The sequence below is a fragment of the Gopherus flavomarginatus genome, chromosome 2 (assembly GCF_025201925.1).
Source record: "Gopherus flavomarginatus isolate rGopFla2 chromosome 2, rGopFla2.mat.asm, whole genome shotgun sequence".
Taxonomy (NCBI): domain Eukaryota; kingdom Metazoa; phylum Chordata; order Testudines; family Testudinidae; genus Gopherus; species Gopherus flavomarginatus.
In genome coordinates this window covers 65,964,169-65,984,473 of record NC_066618.1, presented here as the reverse complement: position 1 = coordinate 65,984,473, position 20,305 = coordinate 65,964,169, and the positions used below count along the sequence as shown (strand labels likewise).

The 20,305-nt window shown below is 42.5% G+C and overlaps 1 protein-coding gene across 1 annotated transcript in view; it reads right to left on the bottom strand.

The window, feature by feature from the left end:
- Positions 1-19,570, bottom strand: part of TAX1BP1 (Tax1 binding protein 1) — a 78,641-nt gene extending 59,071 nt beyond the window's left edge. The window contains exons 1-2 of the mRNA XM_050938617.1: positions 19,465-19,570; positions 16,471-16,654 (exon numbers count right to left, since the gene is read on the bottom strand). Coding sequence (XP_050794574.1) covers positions 16,471-16,647 — 177 coding nt within the window. The 5' untranslated portion in view covers positions 16,648-16,654; positions 19,465-19,570. The remainder of the gene's footprint in view (positions 1-16,470; positions 16,655-19,464) is intronic.
- Positions 19,571-20,305: the final 735 nt, after the last annotated feature.

Below are 20,305 nucleotides of genomic sequence, written 5' to 3'. Positions count from 1 at the left end.
AGGGGAAATAAACAGAGAAACTAGTCTATTTGTCCACCAGTCAATTCGCCTGGAATTACCCTCATTGTGGTTCATGTAGCTCAGCGGTTCTCAAACTATGGGTCAGGACCACAAAGTGGGTTGCAATTCCATTTTAATGTGGTCATCAGGACTGACGCTGGACTTGCTGAGGCCAAAGCCTGGGGTCAACAGCTTCAGCCCTGGGTGACAGGACTCAGGTTACAGGCCCCCAACTGGGGCTGAAGCCCTTAGGCTCAGGCTTTGGCCTCCTCCCCTGCCCGAGGCAGCAGGGCTCAGGTAGGCTTGGGCTTAACCAGCCAACCCCCCGACCCCCCACTGCTGCTGGGGTCACGTAGTAATTTTTGTTGTCAGGAGGAGGTCATAGTGCAATTAAATTTTAGAACCCTTGAGTAGCCGATTCTCCTTGCTGGTGTATAGATGGGTGGGAGGGAGCAGTCCAATTCACAAATGGGAACCGATCTGTGGTGAGGACTTTATCTGAAACCTGGTGAAACATACTTTTCAATGGGCAGGTTAAAAGGTTCTATTTGAGACAAAGGACTTGCAAGTCATTTTAAAAAAAGAGTCACAAGAAGCTAGCTGATTCTGCCTAAGATCCACAGGCGCCTATTGTTAACCAACAAAGATAGCACAGGTTTGGGTTCATTTGTATTTGTATTAATCTATATTATGTGGATTTAAGGTTGAGGGAGACTGTTAAACACTCTGACTTATTTATTCCATATCCTTTGTTATTTTACATTGACACTTCCTGTGGTAAATCCAGAATCCCAAAACAGAGGTCACAGTACACAGACAGATGATCCGAAAAGTCAAAATATGTCTGACTTGTCAATCAGAATATTCAAAAACACTTTAAGTTCAATTACAATTAAAGGATTAAGAAAATAAACCAAGGCTCTCTTTGTGGCAAACAGTACAAATAAGGCTGGGTGGCTTGAATTCTGCAGGTATAGGATAGAAAGTATTATATCCCCCACCCCTGCAGTCTGCAAAGCAAAAGCATTCTGCAGGTGATACTTCATTCTATGCATTGCTACTGTGCCTGAGTCCCTACTCTATATACGTGGGGAAAACAGTGGACAGTGAAACTACTTAGGCCTGGTCTACACTGGAGAGGGGGGCAGGGAAGAGGGGTGAAAAATCAAAGTTATGCAATTTCAACTACGTGAATAACGTACGTGAAGTTGACATACTTAGACCTACTCACCGCAGTGTCTTCACTGCAATGAGTCGACTGCCGCTCCCCCGTCAACTCTGCCTGTGCCTCTCGCAGCAGAGGAGTACAGGAGTCGATGGGAGAGCGCTTGGGGGTCTATTTATCACATCTAGAGTAGTTGCGATAAATCGATCCCCACTGGATCGATCACTGCCCACCAATCCGTGGGGTAGTGTAGACATACCCTTAGTAACAGTGTCCAACAAGCACCATTCCCAAATCTGAAAGATGTTTTTAAGACTGCCAAGACAAGTTTGGTTTGTGTATGCCATAACAGCTGACATGACTAACACTAGAACAAAGTGATAAACTAGTCTCCCCTCATTGCATTAGTGTGTGTTGTAGTGCTATCCAGGCAACACAAAATCCTGAAATCACGGCTTTGGAGGGAAGTAACAGATTCAAATATTTTGTTCCATAGTTACACCTTAATTATTTCTCTCAATTGACTTTTCACTCTATCCATGACAAATCATATTTAGAAACAATTCAACTGCATCAGTCTTTTTTCCTTCATTTGTTATAGAACGATAATTGATTAAGATGTGATCCTATAAACACTTAATAAGTTCTTGACATTTGTGAAGTCAAAAGCAGGAATAACCAGTTTTCATTCGAGTATTGTTTAAAAAAGAGAGATAATATGAAGCAAGACTGAGGCAGAATTTTTAAAATAATGCTTTTCAAAGTTTGCCATAAGCAGTAAATGGCTCTTTCAGCATTTTGACATGTAATATACAATGATTACCCTAAAAAAAAATATTAAAATTCAGACCACCACCTTTAGACTTTTATTTTCAAAGCAGTAGCACATGAAACAGATGGTACACAGAGCCAATAAGACCATAAATATAGCTCTTGTGTAAGAACTGAACTGGAACTCAGTTTAGTGAAAGTACAAAGTATACAGATATCACTTTTTCCTCTGAGACCATTACACAGTAAGTCCCAGTTCCAATTAAAAGAAATGCAAACAAACAGCAATTCCTTACAATCCTTTTTCCCTTATTCACTGGGGGCGGGGGGGCACAAACCAAAAAAAAAACCACTTTCACAATTAATCGGTTGATCCTGAAACTTTTACAGACACCAGTAGTCCCAATTATCAGAGGGGTAGCCGATAAAATCGGTGTTTGTCCTCCGTCCCGACCGATCTTTGGTCGGGACGCAATTTGTCCTGATATTTCACTCGGCTGGCAGCAAGCGGCTTTTTTTTTTTTGGCTCCACCGGCGGACGACCCCTCCCACCCATGTGTCCCCATATTTTCTCCCTCATCTGGTCACCCTGTTTGGAACCCCCTTTCAGGTAGTTGAAAGCAGCTATCAAATCCCCCCTTCATTCTTCTCTTCTGCAGACTAAACAATCCCAGTTCCCTCAGCCTCTCCTCATAAGTCATGTGCTCCAGCCCCTTAAGCATTTTTGTTGCCCTCCACTGGACTCTCTCCAATTTTTCCACATCCTTCTTGTAGTGTGGGGCCCCAAACTGGACACAGTACTCCAGATGAGGCCTCACCAGTGTCGAATAGAGGGGAATGATCATGTCCCTCGTTCTGCTGGCAATGCCCCTACTTATACAGCCCAAAATGCCGTTAGCTTTCTTGGCAACAAGGGCACACTGTTGACTCATATCCAGCTTCTCATCCACTGTAGCTCCTAGGTCCTTTTCTGAAGAACTGCTGCCTAGCCATTTGGTCCCTAGTCTGTAACAGTGAATGGGATTCTTCCGTCCTAAGTGCAGAACTCTGCACTTGTCCTTGCTGAACCTCATCAGATTTCTTTTGGCCCAATCCTCTAATTTGTCTAGGTCCCTCTGTATCCTATCCCTACCCTCCAGCGTATCTACCACTCCTCCAAGTTTAGTGTCATCTGCAAACTTGCTGAGAGTGCAGTCAAGTAACATAGTGTTACCAATAGACAAACAAAACCTGAAAATGAAGCCTCAATGCATTTTTTTGAATGCAGTGCACATAACATGCACTGCACATTATCTCAACTTAGGTGGCGATATCTGGAGAAAAACATTTGGAAAACTAAATGAACCTGTCATTGCTGTAAAACGTGCATTCACTGCCTGCCTTGCCTGCAAAGCATGGTTCAATCAATCATTGCAGGAAAAAGGGAAAGTGCCTGCAATTCTCCAGTAATTACATGGTGGAACAGCTGATTTAAAGCTGTCCATTTTCATACCAGGCAACTGCAGGATTATGTGGGCTTTTTTGAGGAGTGAGTGTGAAGCTGTTTAAGATGTGGTCACTTTAACAAAATCAACCGAAATAAAAGTAGATATATTGCAGCAATTGAAGCGTTTGCACCAAGAATAATGGCAACTCTCACTGCTAATGAAAAACCAGAAATCAGACTGCATACGGTGGCAAATGATTTGACTGATCTTGCCAGTTATGAAAAGTCCTTCAGTGGCACAACTGACAGGCTGTTAGCTAAGAAAGCCCTTTGCGAAAACAGTGTTAAAACTGAGGCCCATGACTGGTTCTTAATGGTTTTGTCAATCCACTGTGTGTGTTTGTTTTTTAAAACCCTGCCAAGTGTTTGATCCCAATCAGGCCAAACTTCTTGACCTTGCATCACTAAATGTATTTCGGTCTATTCCCTTGTTTGAAGGCAATGACTTGGCAAAAGCCATGCTTTTTAGCTACAGCACTGCAGTTTCTGAAATGAAGTGCCTTGACATTGTGGCACTTGGAAAGATCGCTTTCCACATCAGTAATAGCTCTGAGGCGTTTCTCATTGCCGGTTAACAGTGCAGGCAGAGAGGTCATTTTAGTCTTACAAAGACATCTTGCGAGATGACAGATGTTCAAAGATGACAACCTTGCGATATACAACATGCTGTTTCAGAATCATGGAAAGCGGTTAGTAAATGACCATTTTACACTCTAACAAATAATCATGTCAGTAGTCAAAATTATATAAGGTTTGATAGCAATTCAAAAGCTCCTGTACTGACGTAGTGAAAGCTGCATTATTGTGTGCACCATTTCCATGATTTCATTGTTTATTGCCACGTCCTGTCCGTGACTTTTAATAATACCAGAGACAAAATCTTGGTCTTAGTCATGATCCAATATGGACATTCCAACTGCCACATCCAACCATGAAAAGATTACAAGGTATACAGTAACTCTGAATTTATTAAAGTTATGTACACGAGAGATGTGATTTATCAATTTAAATAAGAGGAAGAGCCAGGAAATGTTGACTCAGTCTTGGATCTGCTGCACTGTGTGGTCCTAATATTATTATTACTTCAGTAAGTTATATAGCACCTTTTCATCCAAAGATCTCAAAATGTATTACAAACCTTAATTATGTGTCAAAACACGCAGATAGGCTGGGTATCAGTATCCTCATTTTACAGACAGAAAACTAAGGCTCCAAGAGATTAAACTTGCCCAAGGCCACTGAACAAATCAGTGACAAAACCAGGACTCAACTCCCAATTCCATCCATAATCCAGCAGGCCACATTAGTTTCTAAGTCAGTAATTTAACTTCTCTGTGCCCCATCTATAAAATCAAGATGTGTTGCCCTCCACAGAGCTCAAAGAAAACAGTATAGGCAATAGATATGGCTAAATTCTCTCTTCACATTAGCAGCTCCCAGCGCTGCACGCTAATCCCCACGGGGAGGTGGAGTACCTGCAGCACTGGGAGAGCTCTCTCCTAGCACTGGCGCTGCAACCACACTTGCACTTCAAAGCACTCCCGCGGCAGCACTGTACAGCTGCAGGTGTAGCCATACCCTAATTCTTTTTTGAACTGAGTTATACTTTTTTCCCACAAAATCCCTTGGCAAAGAGTTCCACAAGTTGACTCTGCATTGTGTGAAATACTTCCTTATGTTTGTTTTTAAACTTAACTGCCTGTTAATTGTGTGACCCCTAGTGTGTGTTATGTGAAGGGGTAAAGAACACTTCCCTATTCACTTTCTCCATACCACTCATGATTTTATGGACCTCTCTCATATTCCTGGTTAGTTGTCTCTCTTCTCAGCTCAATAGTCCCAGTCTTTTTCATTTCTTCTTATTTCAAAAGCTGTTCCACAGCCCTAATGATTTTTGTTGCCCTTTGCTGCACTTTTATATATATTATATTACATACACACACCCCACAATTTTACATGGTGGTGTTATATCTTCTGTTTTATTATCTATCCCTTTCCTAGTGGTTCCTAACACTGTTAGCTCTTTTGACTGCTGCTGCATACTGAGTAGATCGGCGTCAGCAACCTTTAGCACGTGGGCTGGGCCAGTTTGTTTATCTGCCGCGTCCGCAGATTCAGCCAATCATGGCTCCCACTGGCCATGGTTCGCTGCTCCAGGCCAATGGGGGCAGCAGGAAGCAGCACGGGCTGAAGGATGTACTGGCCCCCGCTTCCCGCCACCCCCAATGGCCTGGAGCAGCAAACCACGGCCAGTGGGAGCAGTGATCGGCCGAACCTGCAGATGCGGCAGGTAAACAAACCAGCCTGGCCCGCCAGGGTGCTTACCCTGGCGAGCCACGTGCCAAAGGTTGCCAACCCCCAGAGAAGATGTTTTCCCACCACTATCCACAAGAATGCCAATCTCTTTTTCATGAATGTCCTTTTGTACATATAGTTGGGAGTATATTTTCAAATGTGCATTACTTTGCACTTATCGAGTTTCATCTGCCACGTGGTAGCCCAGACACTAGTTTTCTGATGTCCATTTGTAACTCTTCAGTCAGCTTTGGACTTAATTATCTTGAGTGACTTTGTATCATCTGCAAACTTTGCCCCATCAGTCCCCTTTTCCCGAGCATTTATGAATATGCTGAAAAGGTCCTACTACAGAGCCGTACGGAGCCTCATGTGAAAACTGACCATTTATTCCCACCCCTTGATTCCTATCTTTAGTAACTGGTTAAATCTATGAGAAGACCTTCACTCTTACCTGACTGCTTAGGTTGCTTAAGAGCCCTTGGTAAGGGAAAGGCTTTCTGAAACTCCAAGTACCCTATATCTACTCTCACCCTTTTCCACATGCTTGATGATACTCTCAAAGAATTCTAATAGATTGGCGTGTTGGCTTTTCCTCAATTTATACATAACTTTTTGGCTATATATATTCAGCTGTATAACCCATAGAGGACATGCTGTAAAAATACCATACCCACAGATAAGCAACACATACTTTGGCATTTCCAGACTTCTCCACCTGTGTTCCCTCTGAGCTGTGTGGTTGGGCATCCGCCCAGGAGAGATTCAAGTGCCGCCCAGTTGATTAGCAGAGCGCACACATCTGGCAGCATGTGTTCAGGTGCCCCTCTCCCCACCCCTACCGCTTTGCAGCCATGTTGCTCCATCCTACAGCTGCCTCTGGGACCCTCCTGGTGACTGTACAGAGCAGGGGGGAAGGGAGGTGCTGGTGTCAGGGTGTCCCCCTTCCTCTACCCCGTACCCCATCTCTACACAGCAGGGGAGAGGGAACAGTCTGGCTCAGGACTCGGAGCTGCTGCAGTCTGAGGTCTGAATAGTGAGAGTGCCTTTCTTAGAGGCACTGCACGGTTTCTGAGACTTCAGCTCACACAGTGTCTCTCTCTCTCTATGTACCTCTTCTCCACAGAACGAGGGAGAAGAGACAAGGCTCAGGACAGAGCAGGAGAGCTTTCAGTGAGTGCTTTAAAGAGAGAGTGCACGGCGTCTCTCAAACTTCCCCAGCCACCAGCACAGTGTCTCTAGGTCGGTCACTCACTCACACACATTTGTATTATTACTATTTCTTAGTACTTCCTGCAATGCACATATATTCTCTGTAAATTTCAGTGTTATTTTAGTGTTCTGACTGGTCTTTGCATTTGATCATTTTTATTTCTTACACTTAAATTTAATTATTTGAGTAGTGAGTTCTAAAATGCCTAACTTGTCCTGGCTGAAGTAATAATTATCCCTATGGTAACTTATTAAAAATATATCTAGGTTTTTTTGTTGCTACTGGCAGCACACATCTGCATATACATCGATGCACATAAAATTTATTCTGCACATGAATGGAAGAGAGAGGAAACATTGTTCCCCACCTTTTTAGGTATAAGCCAAAATAAAGGTACAACCTTACTGCTAAAAAATTGGTAGATGTGCATCAGCTAAAGAAACATCATGATGTATCAGATTTGTCTTTCTGGTTTACCAGTTAAGTTGCATAATAATCAGTTTAAAACATAAGTATGAAAAAGTAGTCCCGTCCCCCCCAAAAAAATAGTACATGAATTCTTCTTACTTGAAAGAGAAAACTTCTATTAATTTTCATAGATATGCAAAGTAGCATAATACATTCTTTTCCTTCCACTATTGCTTCTGTCAGTGATTGACCCAATTTGCTATTCCACTCTTCTCTTATCAAATGTAACCAGTTTAAGAAAACTAATACATCTATATGACGAAGAAAAATATTGTATGTAATTCAACTCAAGGACACTATTAGTTAAGTCCAGATGTCCTTAGTCATTTCCACATTAAAGGGTATTACATTATCCATTTTCTCTACCAAAAAAAGGAAAAATTTCAGATCCTGTAGCAGAAGAGTCTGAAGCCAATTTCCTCCGCTGTTCCTCAGGCTACCAAATCAGATGTTTCTTCAGAGGAGACGCAAGTGGAGAGAAACAGCATCAGTTTAGCCGAGACATTACAATGCTTCTCTAGTGGGATAAGGCAGTTTCCCCCTCATTTTTAAAACTGAGAGATTTTGCTAACTACCCCATTGCATTCCTCTCATGACGAACCTTGAAGTCATGACCCCAAGGCTGAGATCCATGGTTCAGTCTATACGTAGGTGATGCAGCAGCATGAAAATCAATATTCATCATGCTATTCAAGAAATCAAAATGTTGCTCAGATGCTAGGATTTGACCTATAGATGGCATGAGCAGTCAAGGTTGGTATAAAGTCCTCGAAGTCTGAAACAAGAACTGAAGCTGGGCAACAAAGGATGGTCACCCACTAAAGCCTTTATTTGCACTTCAAGAGGCCAAGCTTCTTTGTATAGTGACATACAAAATCACGTCAATGTTCTTATTATTCTGAAGCCTTGGTGTGGGCCTCTTCACTCAAATCTGGAAAAGCCAGCAAAATATTTTAAGAACATAGTTCCACTGTAGATGCAATAGGCTTGTAGCTGATTCAAAGTCTTCTGCAAACCTTTATTATATAATATTCAATCTTGCCTTACTTTTCAGTTTATTCCTAGGAGAATTTTGTGTTACTGCACATGTGCAGCATTCATGTCCCCTGCAGATTTCCTTGCTTCCCCGCAAAAAAATTACATCTGATGAGGAAGCAAAGGGAAGGTGCAAAAGCAGTCACCCGGCCCTCCCCAGTAGCACAGGCAGGTTGGCTTGGGCATCCAGAGCAGCCAGTAGAGACATAAATCACCGCTGGGGGCCAGCAAACATGTACGAGAGTGAGAGAGAGAGAGAGAGAGAGACAGACAGACAGACTCTCTCCCTCACTATTGCAGCAAGCTGGGCGTGAAGGGGCAGGGCTTTGGGATGTTTCTGAGGCAGGCAGGCATGGGGCAGGATCTGTCCCCTCAGTCAGAGCAGAATATAGAAGCCTGCCTGCTTAGTGAATTGTTCCCATTGTATTTGTGAATTCCCTCAGGAGTATAGAACAGGCGTAAGAGTTTCAAGGCACCTTTACATTGCCAGAGTAGTGTACAGGACAGTATGACCTTATAAATGCTTATGATGATTTAGTGATTACAACTGGTCTGAATTTTTGGACTGAAAAAATTTCCTATCAAAATGTGCTCCATGAACTGTTTGCTACTGACCTTTCTGGAGCTGGTCAGTAGCCAATATAAATATTGAGTTTGATTCCCCAGCCCTCACTTGCTCTTCAGTTGCCTACAATGTAACACTGAGCATATGGCTGCATATTTTTTTTTTGACTAATAACTAGAAATAAAGGGTCAAACCTAGTTACATTACTATTAGGCAAGGGGGTTTGGGGATTTCTTCCAATGCTCCCCACTCACATTCTCCATTCATTGTATTGTAGTTTAAATAAGTTACTGAAATAATTGAAACCAGAGTAATTCTATTGCATTATTTTTACAAATAAAACATGCAGAATTTTAATATATGGTGCACAGAATTTAATTTTTTGGTGCAGAATACCCCCAAGAGTACCAGTTGTCTAACTTCACTGTGTTTTTGCATACCTGATCAGTGAGAATTCAAGTATATGTGAATATCTGATCCTGGCAATGTCAATCCTGCAGAAATATTTCAAGGCATCCCTGTCGCAACACGTGGATGTAGATTCCTCCTCCACACCCTGGGCTGCCCTCCCCTCCCTAGCACCAGTGGTGCCCTCCGAGCTGCCCTCCTGAGCCCCCCCTACAAGTTTAAGTCATAGGAATTTGTAGTAAGAGTCATGGACAGGTAACGGACATGAATTTTTGTTTACTCCTTGTGACTTGTCCATTATAATATGTAGGTGGTTCAACCTTTTTTTTTTTTAATTAAATAGTCCCCACATTGGATTTTGTTCTTACTTAGTCCACAGCATTATATGCTAGATGTATGAATAAATTTACTTTTTAAGGTTTTCCTACCTTTGTCTCTATTTATAACTATTTATAAAGAAAAGCAATAAGGAAGAGAGGAAGGATGGTCCACTGGTTAGCACACTAACCTAGGACTTAGGAGACCTTGGTTCAGTTCCCTGTTCCTCTGAGCAAGATGCCTGGAGTCTCCATGGCTTAGTTTTATTTGTAAAATGGGAATAAAAGCATTATCCTATCTCACAGAGGTGTTGTGAAGATAAGTTAAAGATTGTGAGATGCTCAGATGTGAGTGAGTGAGTAAAGTTAGGTACTTAAGACAACCTAATGTGATCATCTTCTAAATACACCACTAGGACATTATGGAGAAATCAGAGGCAACACTTCTGCGTGTGCACTGAAACACAAAATTGTGTTATTTGGTAGAAGTACAGATCATAAACGTAAAAGAAAAAAAACCACTAAATACTCCTGTTATAGCTTGGTTTTGAGTCTTCAGAAGCTCAGATGTAACAAATGATCTCGTTTCTAATTCTCTCTGAAGCATTAAGTTACAGATAAATTCATGTATTGCATTGACACTCATGCCAATTTAAAATTTGACCTTTTCAGCACTAACATCTAAGGCAAGTGTGTCTGCCCTGGATAAATTCAAAGGCTTACCATGGTTTGTCATTCAATTTTCTCTTTCTGTTCTATGCTTAAAACTCAGACCAAGCATCAATATTTAAACAGAAAAATAAATTTACTTTTGAAGAAAAGGGAGAAAGCCAGTCAAAAAAAAAAATCAGTGTTAAAGAACAGCCTAGATCAACATGTAATAACCTGTCCAAGCAAAGTTAGGAGTCTGAATTCAGGAGGCAAGGTAATTCATGTATAAATTAATTAGGACACCAGTTCCCCAACTGTTATCTATTAACCACTGGTGGCTCAGAAAGCACCTGCTGGTGATTAACCAAGAACTGATAGGTAACATGGTGCTGGCCCTTCCTCTTTTTCCATCTACTTCAAATATCCTTGCCAGAATGCCCATAAAAGCAGCTGCAACTGCAGCCAATTTAGCTGCCTCCCTTTCAGGCCACTGCTCCATAATGTAAGTCAACAGAAGCCAGGCACCATCAGCAACCCTTTAGTGAAAAAGGAATACCTAGAGAAAGATGGAAACAAGCAGCATGCACAAAAGAGGAACAGAAAAGAACAAAATGAAGAGAAAACAGTGATTAATTTTAAAAAGACAATACGTTTATTGCATTAAGGACAGTTAAATATATTTAGTCCTTTCCTAAACATTACTTATTCATGTAAGCAATTGCTATAGTTGCTACAACCCCAAAGGCAAGGAGAGATAAAACACTTAAGTTGTGGTTCTCTCCAGGAGGATGTCTGAGAACCCAGGCTAGGAGCTTGAGAAAACAAATGCCTTATACAACAACACACAAAATGGAGAAACTGACTGTTTGTGAAAGGAATCAGTTTAAAACTGCATTTAAGGATGGAATTCTAAAAAGGGACAAAAAGTATAGGGGCAAGGACTAAAACGAAGGCCTTAAAGGAATTAGGACAAGCTTCATTACGCTGAGCAAACTTTATATACGTGACCAGAAGCATCAAAGGACAAAAGAGATTGTAAAACTGTGCCCCTCACCTCCACTGTCCCCAAAAGGAGTTGACACATTTAGATGGGGGAAAAAATATGGCAAGATACCACAACTCATCTCAGTATGTGGAAACAAACATAAGCCTTGTCTACACTTAAAATGAACATTGACCTAGCTACGTCACTCATGGATGCGAAACATTCATATCCCTGAGCACTGTAGTTAAGCTGACCTAACCCATGGTCAGGCAGGGCTACTGCCAACTCAGGGAGGTGGATTAGCTGCATTGATACAGGAAGCATCTACACTGCTGTGGCACAGCTGCAGTTGTGCCACTGTGACTCCCATAGTGTACACAGCCCTTAGATCTTAGTCAGGTCCCTCATCCATTCCCCTGTAATTTCCAATGTTGAACTAAATGAAAATTCCACTAGACCTCTTGACATGACAGTTTTTAATACAGACACACAACTGTCATTGGTGCAACAGCAATAACTTCCCATAACACTCAAAGACAGAATTCATTTAAACTTTGAACAGTTTTGGACTTTAAGCAATTCATTCTCCTCCACAAAACGCAAAGGTCTTCCCATCCCTCTACGTTTACCACCAACAAACTTACATTTTGAGGTCACTGACAGAAGTCTGATTCTCTTTAGACACAATATCAAGACCACTACATAGGACTTTAATCATTCTTGTTATTTAGTGAGATCAGAATCCCTTGAAGACCACTTCACTAGGCATGCTTCATATCCTTCACACTATTACTCACCTTTCTAAACCCCAAATAATAATCAATTTTCCCAGCAACTCCAAGGCATAATCAATCTCTAACAGTTGTTTATAATCTTTGTCCCCAGTATAGAGTCTGATCTTGTATCAATAATGGTGGTTTCAGCAGGAAAAGCTTCTCATTTTACTGCAAAGAATGTTTAAAAAGGAGAACAAACCAATGTTAGGGGGCTAGATTTGGAATTTTTTTCTCTTTTAAACAGGGATACTAGAATGTATAGTAACTGCCGCCCTGATTTTTATCAGATGCATGTAACATCCTTTTTTAAAATTTAAATTCCAACTACTTCAAAAGAATGACAGGACTATATGTGGGTTACCTCGTTTCTTCCCAGTTCATCTAAAAAATTATGCCAACTCCAAAATTTAAAGATTTTCTTTAAATTCAGAAGTTTTACAGTAGTAGTATATTCCCATAATCAATTACAGCCTCAAAAATGTCCCACAACTTTAAATTTGAGTTCATAGTAATTAATTTATAAAACAAAATGAAACTCTGTCATACAAAGTCACTGCCTATTACTGCAGGCTTTTAGTAAAGTATTTTAATCCTATTATCCTCTTCACTAAAACAACATTCTTTTGAAATTCTAGTGGAATGCTTGAACCTCCGTTCTTCAAATGGATGTGCATTTTACCTCATGTACCTCGTTTATTTAGTTGCACTCAGCTGACTGAAATCATACTTTGATTCCCTCCTGGCCCCAAACGTTACAGATTTACAAAATGTGTGCTTAAGAAAAATGTCTCCCCTATAAAACCATGTACTCCTCCTGCATAATTCTTGTAGCAATTTCATTTCAGCGCTGCAGACAGTGGACTGTACAATGTCCACAGATAACAATCTATGGAAAAAGCATACAGAATGGACCTAGCTCTGAGGATGAGTCAGGGTTGCAAAACTATTGTCTGTAGGATTCCTGCCTCGTTTGTTGCAGAACTTAGAAAGGCAAATGCGGTAGGGGACTGAGGCAGAGAAAGGACTATTTCTTGGTTAAGGTAATGCTGAATGCTGCTTGGGAAAACTGGATTCTATCCCTGCCTCTGACACAGAATTCCTATATGATCCTGGGCAAGTCACATAAACCAATCTTTCCAGAGGTGGTGGTACTAATTGCGCGTTCCTCATTTTCTGGGTTTCTGACTTGAGACCCAGGAATCTGATTTTCAGAAGTGCTGAGCACTTGCATCTGCAACCCAAGTCAATGGGAGTTATGCTCTGAAGATAAACAGTGCTACATTATGCTAAACATGTCTCAGACTAGGCACTAAGAATTAGTGAATACTGTAGTAAGTGAAGGCCCTGATAAAGGCCCAGTATGAGGCCTGAGGCCAGAACTAAAATAATGGCCAAGACTTTGCTAACATGAAGCAAAATGAAGCTGTGAGCCAGAGGCAGGCCCTGCTCACAGAAGCTGGCAAGGAAAGGGCTGATGCTGCAAGAAGATAAGTACCTAAGAGGTACTGAACACTAGAGATCAGAACATTCACATACTTGCACATTCCACATAGATAACAAGGAACAGACTGACCCATCCCAAAGACAGGGGCAAAAGGGTAATATGATGGATAGAGTTGTTTTGTTCAAACCAACACGTACAAGGTGAGAGGCGGCACCTTACTACGTAGAGGGGTTGTACCTTGCTACGTAGAAGGGTTGTACCTCAATACGTCAGGAGTGATGTGTAACTTGTTTGTACCTGTGTATAAGAATGCATCCTTGGGGTGATGTCTTTGTCCGGCCGAGGGGGCAGTGGAAAGTCCCGCCACTGACTGAGCCGAGTCCATTGACCGTGGGTACATATTCGTAGTATGCCCTGACTTAGGCTAAGAAACCTACAGGGAACTATTATTGTATCCAATACGGCAATAAACCTGGCCGACGTGCCTTCATACTTTACTAGACTCTGTGGTCACTGGGGGTTCTCTTCGGGTCTGCTGTGTCAGCTATCTGCACAGAGCTGGGGCAGCACACAGAGGGAACACACGCACGCAGCCGAGTGATACCAACAAGGAGAGAGCAGAGCAGAGCACCATACCGGTAGCACCTCTGACAACACCGCCCTGACAACAAATACTTTTGAACTTAACCACTTTGTGCCTCAGCTGCCCACATGTATCACCTCACAGGGGTGTTATGAAGATTAATTATGTTTGTGAACAGGGCTTGGCGTGGGTGGGGTGGGAAAAGCAGTACCTTAGCCCTCCCAAAATGTCTAACATCTGTGTAAATAAAATGAAACGGGAGAGGATGGGGACCCAGCCAATATGATGTACCAGAACCCCAAATTTCTCTCAGTAGACCTGTTTGTGAAGCAGATACTATGATGCGTGTCACAGAAAAGCACATGAATTAGTTAATAATCCTGTGGAAAATATAGTATATGATCATGTACTGGAAGACTCTTATAATGCATTCGCTCAAAGGGACTGAATTAAGGTTGCACAGATGTAAGAGTTACGTTATTCCTAACTTCTCTTGCTTCTTCCAAGCTCAATGTCCTTTTGACGTAGGTTGTGTTTGTCACTTCGTAATTTTTTTATTTTTAAAACAGACCAAAAAACCAAACAATTCCACCATGTGGCATCATATGGAAAAAACAACAACAAAACACACAGAAATTGCATCATGGGGCATGATATTGACATCCACATAGGTCATCATCAGGATTGGAACCTTTAGATCCACTGCACAGATCCTGCCACTTGGGCTAGCAGAGTAATTGATAGCAATCGTTGGTTGTAATCCTCTATTTGGACCAGCATTTGAGAGGGATGAGACATTTTTCCACACATTTCACAAATATCTGCTGATAGAGGAATAGGGAGGCAAGAATTTTGGGTTCCACTCTAGGCTTTGGAGGGGAGCATTCTCCAGTGGACACGCACATCTGCCATTTCCCCCAAGACTGACACATTCTCCTGTGTCCTCTCCAACTTGTCACTATTCTAGTCCATTCTCTTACCCCGCCCCTGCCCCCCCCCCCCGCTCCTTTTCTCAGTCTAAATGTCCAGTCCTCAGCCTTCTCATCCAGTCCTTCTCTACGGACTCCAAGTCCCAGTCTGCTCCCCACTGTTCCAATCCCAGTCCCCTTGCCCAGTCTCCCTCCATTCCCCTGGTTCCATGTCTCCAGTGTCTATACTTAGCCAGTTCCACTTCCCCCCTCTTGACTCTTCATTCAATCTTCCCCTTCAGATGTCCCCGCACACATGTTCCTCATCCCACTGGCTTCCAGTACCTGTCTCCCTCCCCAAGTTCTTTATCCAATCTTAGTGCCTCACCTCCAGGTTCCCTGTCCCAGTCTCTTTGACCAACCAGTCCCCATTCTACTGCCACACCAAATCTCCTTAAAAGCTATGTCTCTCCACCTCCCAACAAGTTCCCCATTCCACACTCCTCATCCAGTTTCAGGCTCTCCCCACCAGGCTCCCACTCCTAATTTTCCTGCCCAGCCAGTGCCAGTCTCCCCACTACCCCAGCTCCCACTCTCTTTTCCTCCCCTTCGCCTTCAATTCCTTCCACCACCATTCCATTCAAATGGCTTCTTATTACATGCCAAGGGAGGGAATCAGAGCACAGGGGAGACAGTCCTTGCTGTCAGTTCCCTGACCAGCCCACAGAAACCTGAAGTTTCCATTACTAGAACACTCCTGCTCAGTCCTCTGCAGGAGCTTGCTCAGCGTGGACAGAATCATCGGGTAATTGAGCTACAAAGCTCTAGCAAACCTCTACTGAGCATGTGCAAACAGATTTTTCACATTATTATAAATCTGCCCAATTTGGGGCAGATTTTCACAGAGACTGCAAAAGACACATCCTTAAACAGAGACCACACCCCTTCCACGTTTCATGTTCTTTGCTCCAAAACATGGGCGCACTAGAGTCTCTCAAAGAAAAGGTTGCCAGAATTTAACACAGCAAGACAACATTTTTCTTCCTACCCCTGGCTGAAGTTCACGTCAAGCTTAATTTTTTGGGAAGACATACAGCATGGAAAATTTCATCTCAAACAGTTATAGTTTGGCAAAATTACAAGATTCTGTTTCAGTTGCTTATCACAGAAAGCATTGTGCTTCCTTCATAATAGATGGTGCTACCAGCTCACTTAGAATACCTGCATTTCAATTAGCATATTTGAAAACCAAGAGAAGACACTAATTTGCAAGCATCAAGAGCTATCACCACCAGGATTTATCCCACAAACATTTCAAAGAGCTTTTAGAGTTTATTTTTTGAATCAGTAATTTAGAATGCAATAATATTCAGTTATTGAAAAATTACAAACTTGCTTACCTTGAAAATACCAACCCAATCCTTTTGGTGTGGTTGGATATACTGGGTCAGAGTGTAATGACATTCAAGGTGTACATTAGGAAGGTAACTTTTTGCCACATTTTGAAAGATCACATGTGCAAAGTTGGAAGTCTGCAGAGCATTACTTGAAGATGGAGCTTCTTGAAAGGATGACATGACTGATCTGTAACAATATTAGAATTCTTATTACTTCAGAAAAATTATACCAGAAGAATAGTTTAAGATATCATAAACGCGTTTAGTTCTCTTGAATGGTGCAACAACGTGAGCCCTACAAAATAAATTTCTCTATTCACAGAAAATATACTCCATAGCGAGCAGCTACAGCAAAAGGTTTCAAAAACTACTCTGCCTTGTCTAGATGACTTCTAAGGATGAAATGGTAGCTTGCTTTGCATGTCCAAAGACAATAAGAAGATGGAGCACTCCAGGTGGGTGTCTCTAAATCCAGAGACAAGGAGGGCTATGACTTACAACCAATATTCTTAATGATGCTGGTTGCCTTGGTAAAGAGCACCCTAGGCTTGCGGACTACCATAATGTCCCCTCTCAGGCTGCTGCTGCTGTTTTTCTGGAGGGAAGGTTACTACGCCTGGTGCCCCATCTAGTATGGCAAGCAAACAGGAAGGTCCACTCCTCACTTGCTGTAACTGAAATAATTGTTTGTTTTTAAAACACAAGTACTAGTTTCATTCTAAGACATTAAACTGTTTATTAAGAAGCTGTCCTATTGATTTCAATGGCACTATTCATGGCAGTAAACCTAAGCATATGCACAAGTGTTAACAAGACTGAAGCTTTATACATCTATAGAGAGAGGAGGCAGAATATTTGAATGTTGCAATTTATCTAACTGTCAGGGTAGTTAAACACTGGAACAGATTCCACAACTTCCCTAGGCAATCTCCATCTCTGGAGATATTTAAGAGTAGGTTAGATAAATGTCTACATGGGATGGTCTAGACAGTATTTGGTCCTGCCATGAGGGCAGGGGACTGGACTCGATGACCTCTCGAGGTCCCTTCCAGTCCTAGAGTCTATCTTGCTCCATTTTGCAGTTGCTGTTATTAAAAATTATAGTAATTACAACAACTGAGTACAAGCCTTGATTCAGGCGACAACTGAACCATTAGTAAAACACTTTGTTTCAAGAACTACACACTCAATACCCACTGGAAATATTTCCATAGTGGGCTGACTAATTCCAGTTCCCACTGAAGTGAGAGGGAGTAGAATCAGCTCTTAGAATGTTCCCACCAACTTTCCGGAATATTAATATATTTCCAAAAATTAAAAAAATAAAGCAGTTAAGAGTTAGCCCAATTTTTCAAATAAAATGGGCAACTGGAATGAACAGATACGGCTCAGTCAAATCCAGGAAGCGTTGAACAAGGTTTTCTAGCCCTAAACTCAAATATCTTTAGCCTATTACCACCTGATTTAGTACAATACATAAACCATACACTAAAAGCATGGGTATATTGTTTCGCTAGATTAGACTTTAAATAAGGATCAACACAGTTTTGCACTTTCACTAACACAACAAAACGTTAAAATAAGATTTAGAATTAGCGATTTTCCATGATTGCAAAGTACAGGTGAATAATTAAACTTCAATTTACACAAAATAAATTAAAGCAAACTAAGTGTAAAGGAAGACATTAACATAGCTTTGGAGAGACAAGGAAAGAGAAGATGACAGGGCTGAAGTATATTAGGGTAGTAGCACCCATTAGCATTAAGAGTCTGCCTAAACAATTCAAACATAGTACAACTTTATTCCTTAGTTATACTTGTTCCATTCTCTCCTCTCACTCTCCCTTCCCCCCAAAATAAACAGAAGTGATATTTAAGAAACTCCCCTCACATTTTATCCAAAATATAAGTTGTAAAAGTTAGCTTTTATAGAAATGTGCAGTACAGTTTCCACAATTTTCTTTAAGTCTAATTAAAAGATTTGTTTTTAGCAGTCCCCACTGGTGCTTGAAACCAAAACATCACAGCAGGAATTGCAGGAAAATGGTTATTTTTTATTTTCATTGTCCAAGGTGTGAAATGCAAGACAGTAATCAAAACAAAAAGAAGTGACAAGCAAATTGTACTTCTAAAATTCTTTCACTGCTTAAAAAAAAAATCATAAGATCTTTTTAGTAATACAAACACAAAGATGTTCGTTTCTGCAGACAGCCAAGCCATCTGGCATAACCAACAACTTTACTGAAATCTGTTTTTACATTTTTCAAAACAGGCTCGGCTAGTATTTTACAAATTTGCATTTCTGTAAATCGGCAGAGTACGTCTCGGATTATTACTTATAGGTAGGAAAAATCTTTATGAAGTTTGGATGCAGCTGAAACCTATTTAGAGTGACACGGATGACCCTCTAGAAGTTGTGAAGCAGCAAGGGCCGCTTGTTTACCCAGCTCAGAGTCAGCTGGCTTGGCTGCCAGGAGAAGCATTTACACGTCGCTGCTGCCATACACTAGACAGTGCGTCCCGCAACACACCGTAGTTTAACGCTAGGAACAGCTTCTCGGAAAACAAGGGCCAGCTCCGGCCCCTCCTGCTGCAGCTGGGCTCCAAGCAGTTCCGGTACCAGGCGGTCAGCGCCCGATACCCCTCCCCGCTTCCTCAGCAGCAGCCGGCGCGAGGAGCGACTGACCCCAGACAGGTCACCTTTCCCCAGCACCCCTCTGCTGCTCGCACACGCAGGTCCGGCCCCGCCCCCCACGGAGGTCCAGCCCTGCCCGACCCAAAGCGGCCGTAGCAGCACCGCCGCCCCCCGGTTTGACCAGTGCCAGGCAGTTGGGCCGACAGAGGCCTCGAGAGCCAGGGAGCCGCTGCGGCCGGTAACCGGGCGGAGCGAATCGAGGCTACGAGACTGAACATGTAGCGCCCGCCGGGCCCAGAGTCCCGGGGCACGAGCGCTCTGCCGCCCCGCCCGGGCACGGACAGGCCGAGAAGGGCCCTTACCTGGGGCGCACACGGAGGTAACTGGGGACATCAACACAGCACCGCGGCCACCGTCATCAGATCAGCACCTAGCCCTCCCGGCCCAGCCCCTGCAGCGTCACTTCCGGTCCCGCGCCGGAACTGCAGGAGAGGGGCGGGGCCTACTCCGATAAAATTGTGCCCCTCCCGGGATTAGTCTTGGGGTGGTGCTTTGGCAACCTTCGGCCAGCGACCACCTACTGCGGTTCGGGACTTAGTCCCATACAGCCTCCCCAGCACACCCCTGTGAGGGGATGAGCCCCAGCCCGACACCTGGCCTCATACCGCGCGCTTCTCCCCCCTAAACACAGATGGTATCAGTTGGCAGTCTCCATTAAAGTCAATGGCTCTACCAGCTGAAGATCTAGCCCAATGATCCACTCAGTCCTGTCCGAGTTGGATTCAAAGTCCTAGGCTATAAAGCCCCTTGTTAGGTGATAGACCAGAACGAAAAAGGGATTGATTGGGTAAGAAAACTGATGAGAAAACATCATCTGCCTAATGAAGCTTGTTTAGTACAAAGAAACCTCTTTTTCCTCAAAACTTCCTTTACCCTGAATGTACTCCTGTATTCTCTCCCTGTGATAGTTATTGTGAAGGGAGTACATGACAGAGGCATGAAGTCATACTAGTCCTTGAGGAACCAGATTTACCTTTTTGGTAAGGTCATAACTTGTTAATGATTAGCTCTGACAGAAACATAGCTACAACTGATTATATTCATTTATATTTCAAATTACAAAGCATTTCACTGTACTCTTTTTGAGCAAAAATTACAAAAATAACTTTAGTGTTTTATTTCTACTACAATTTAATATTTAAA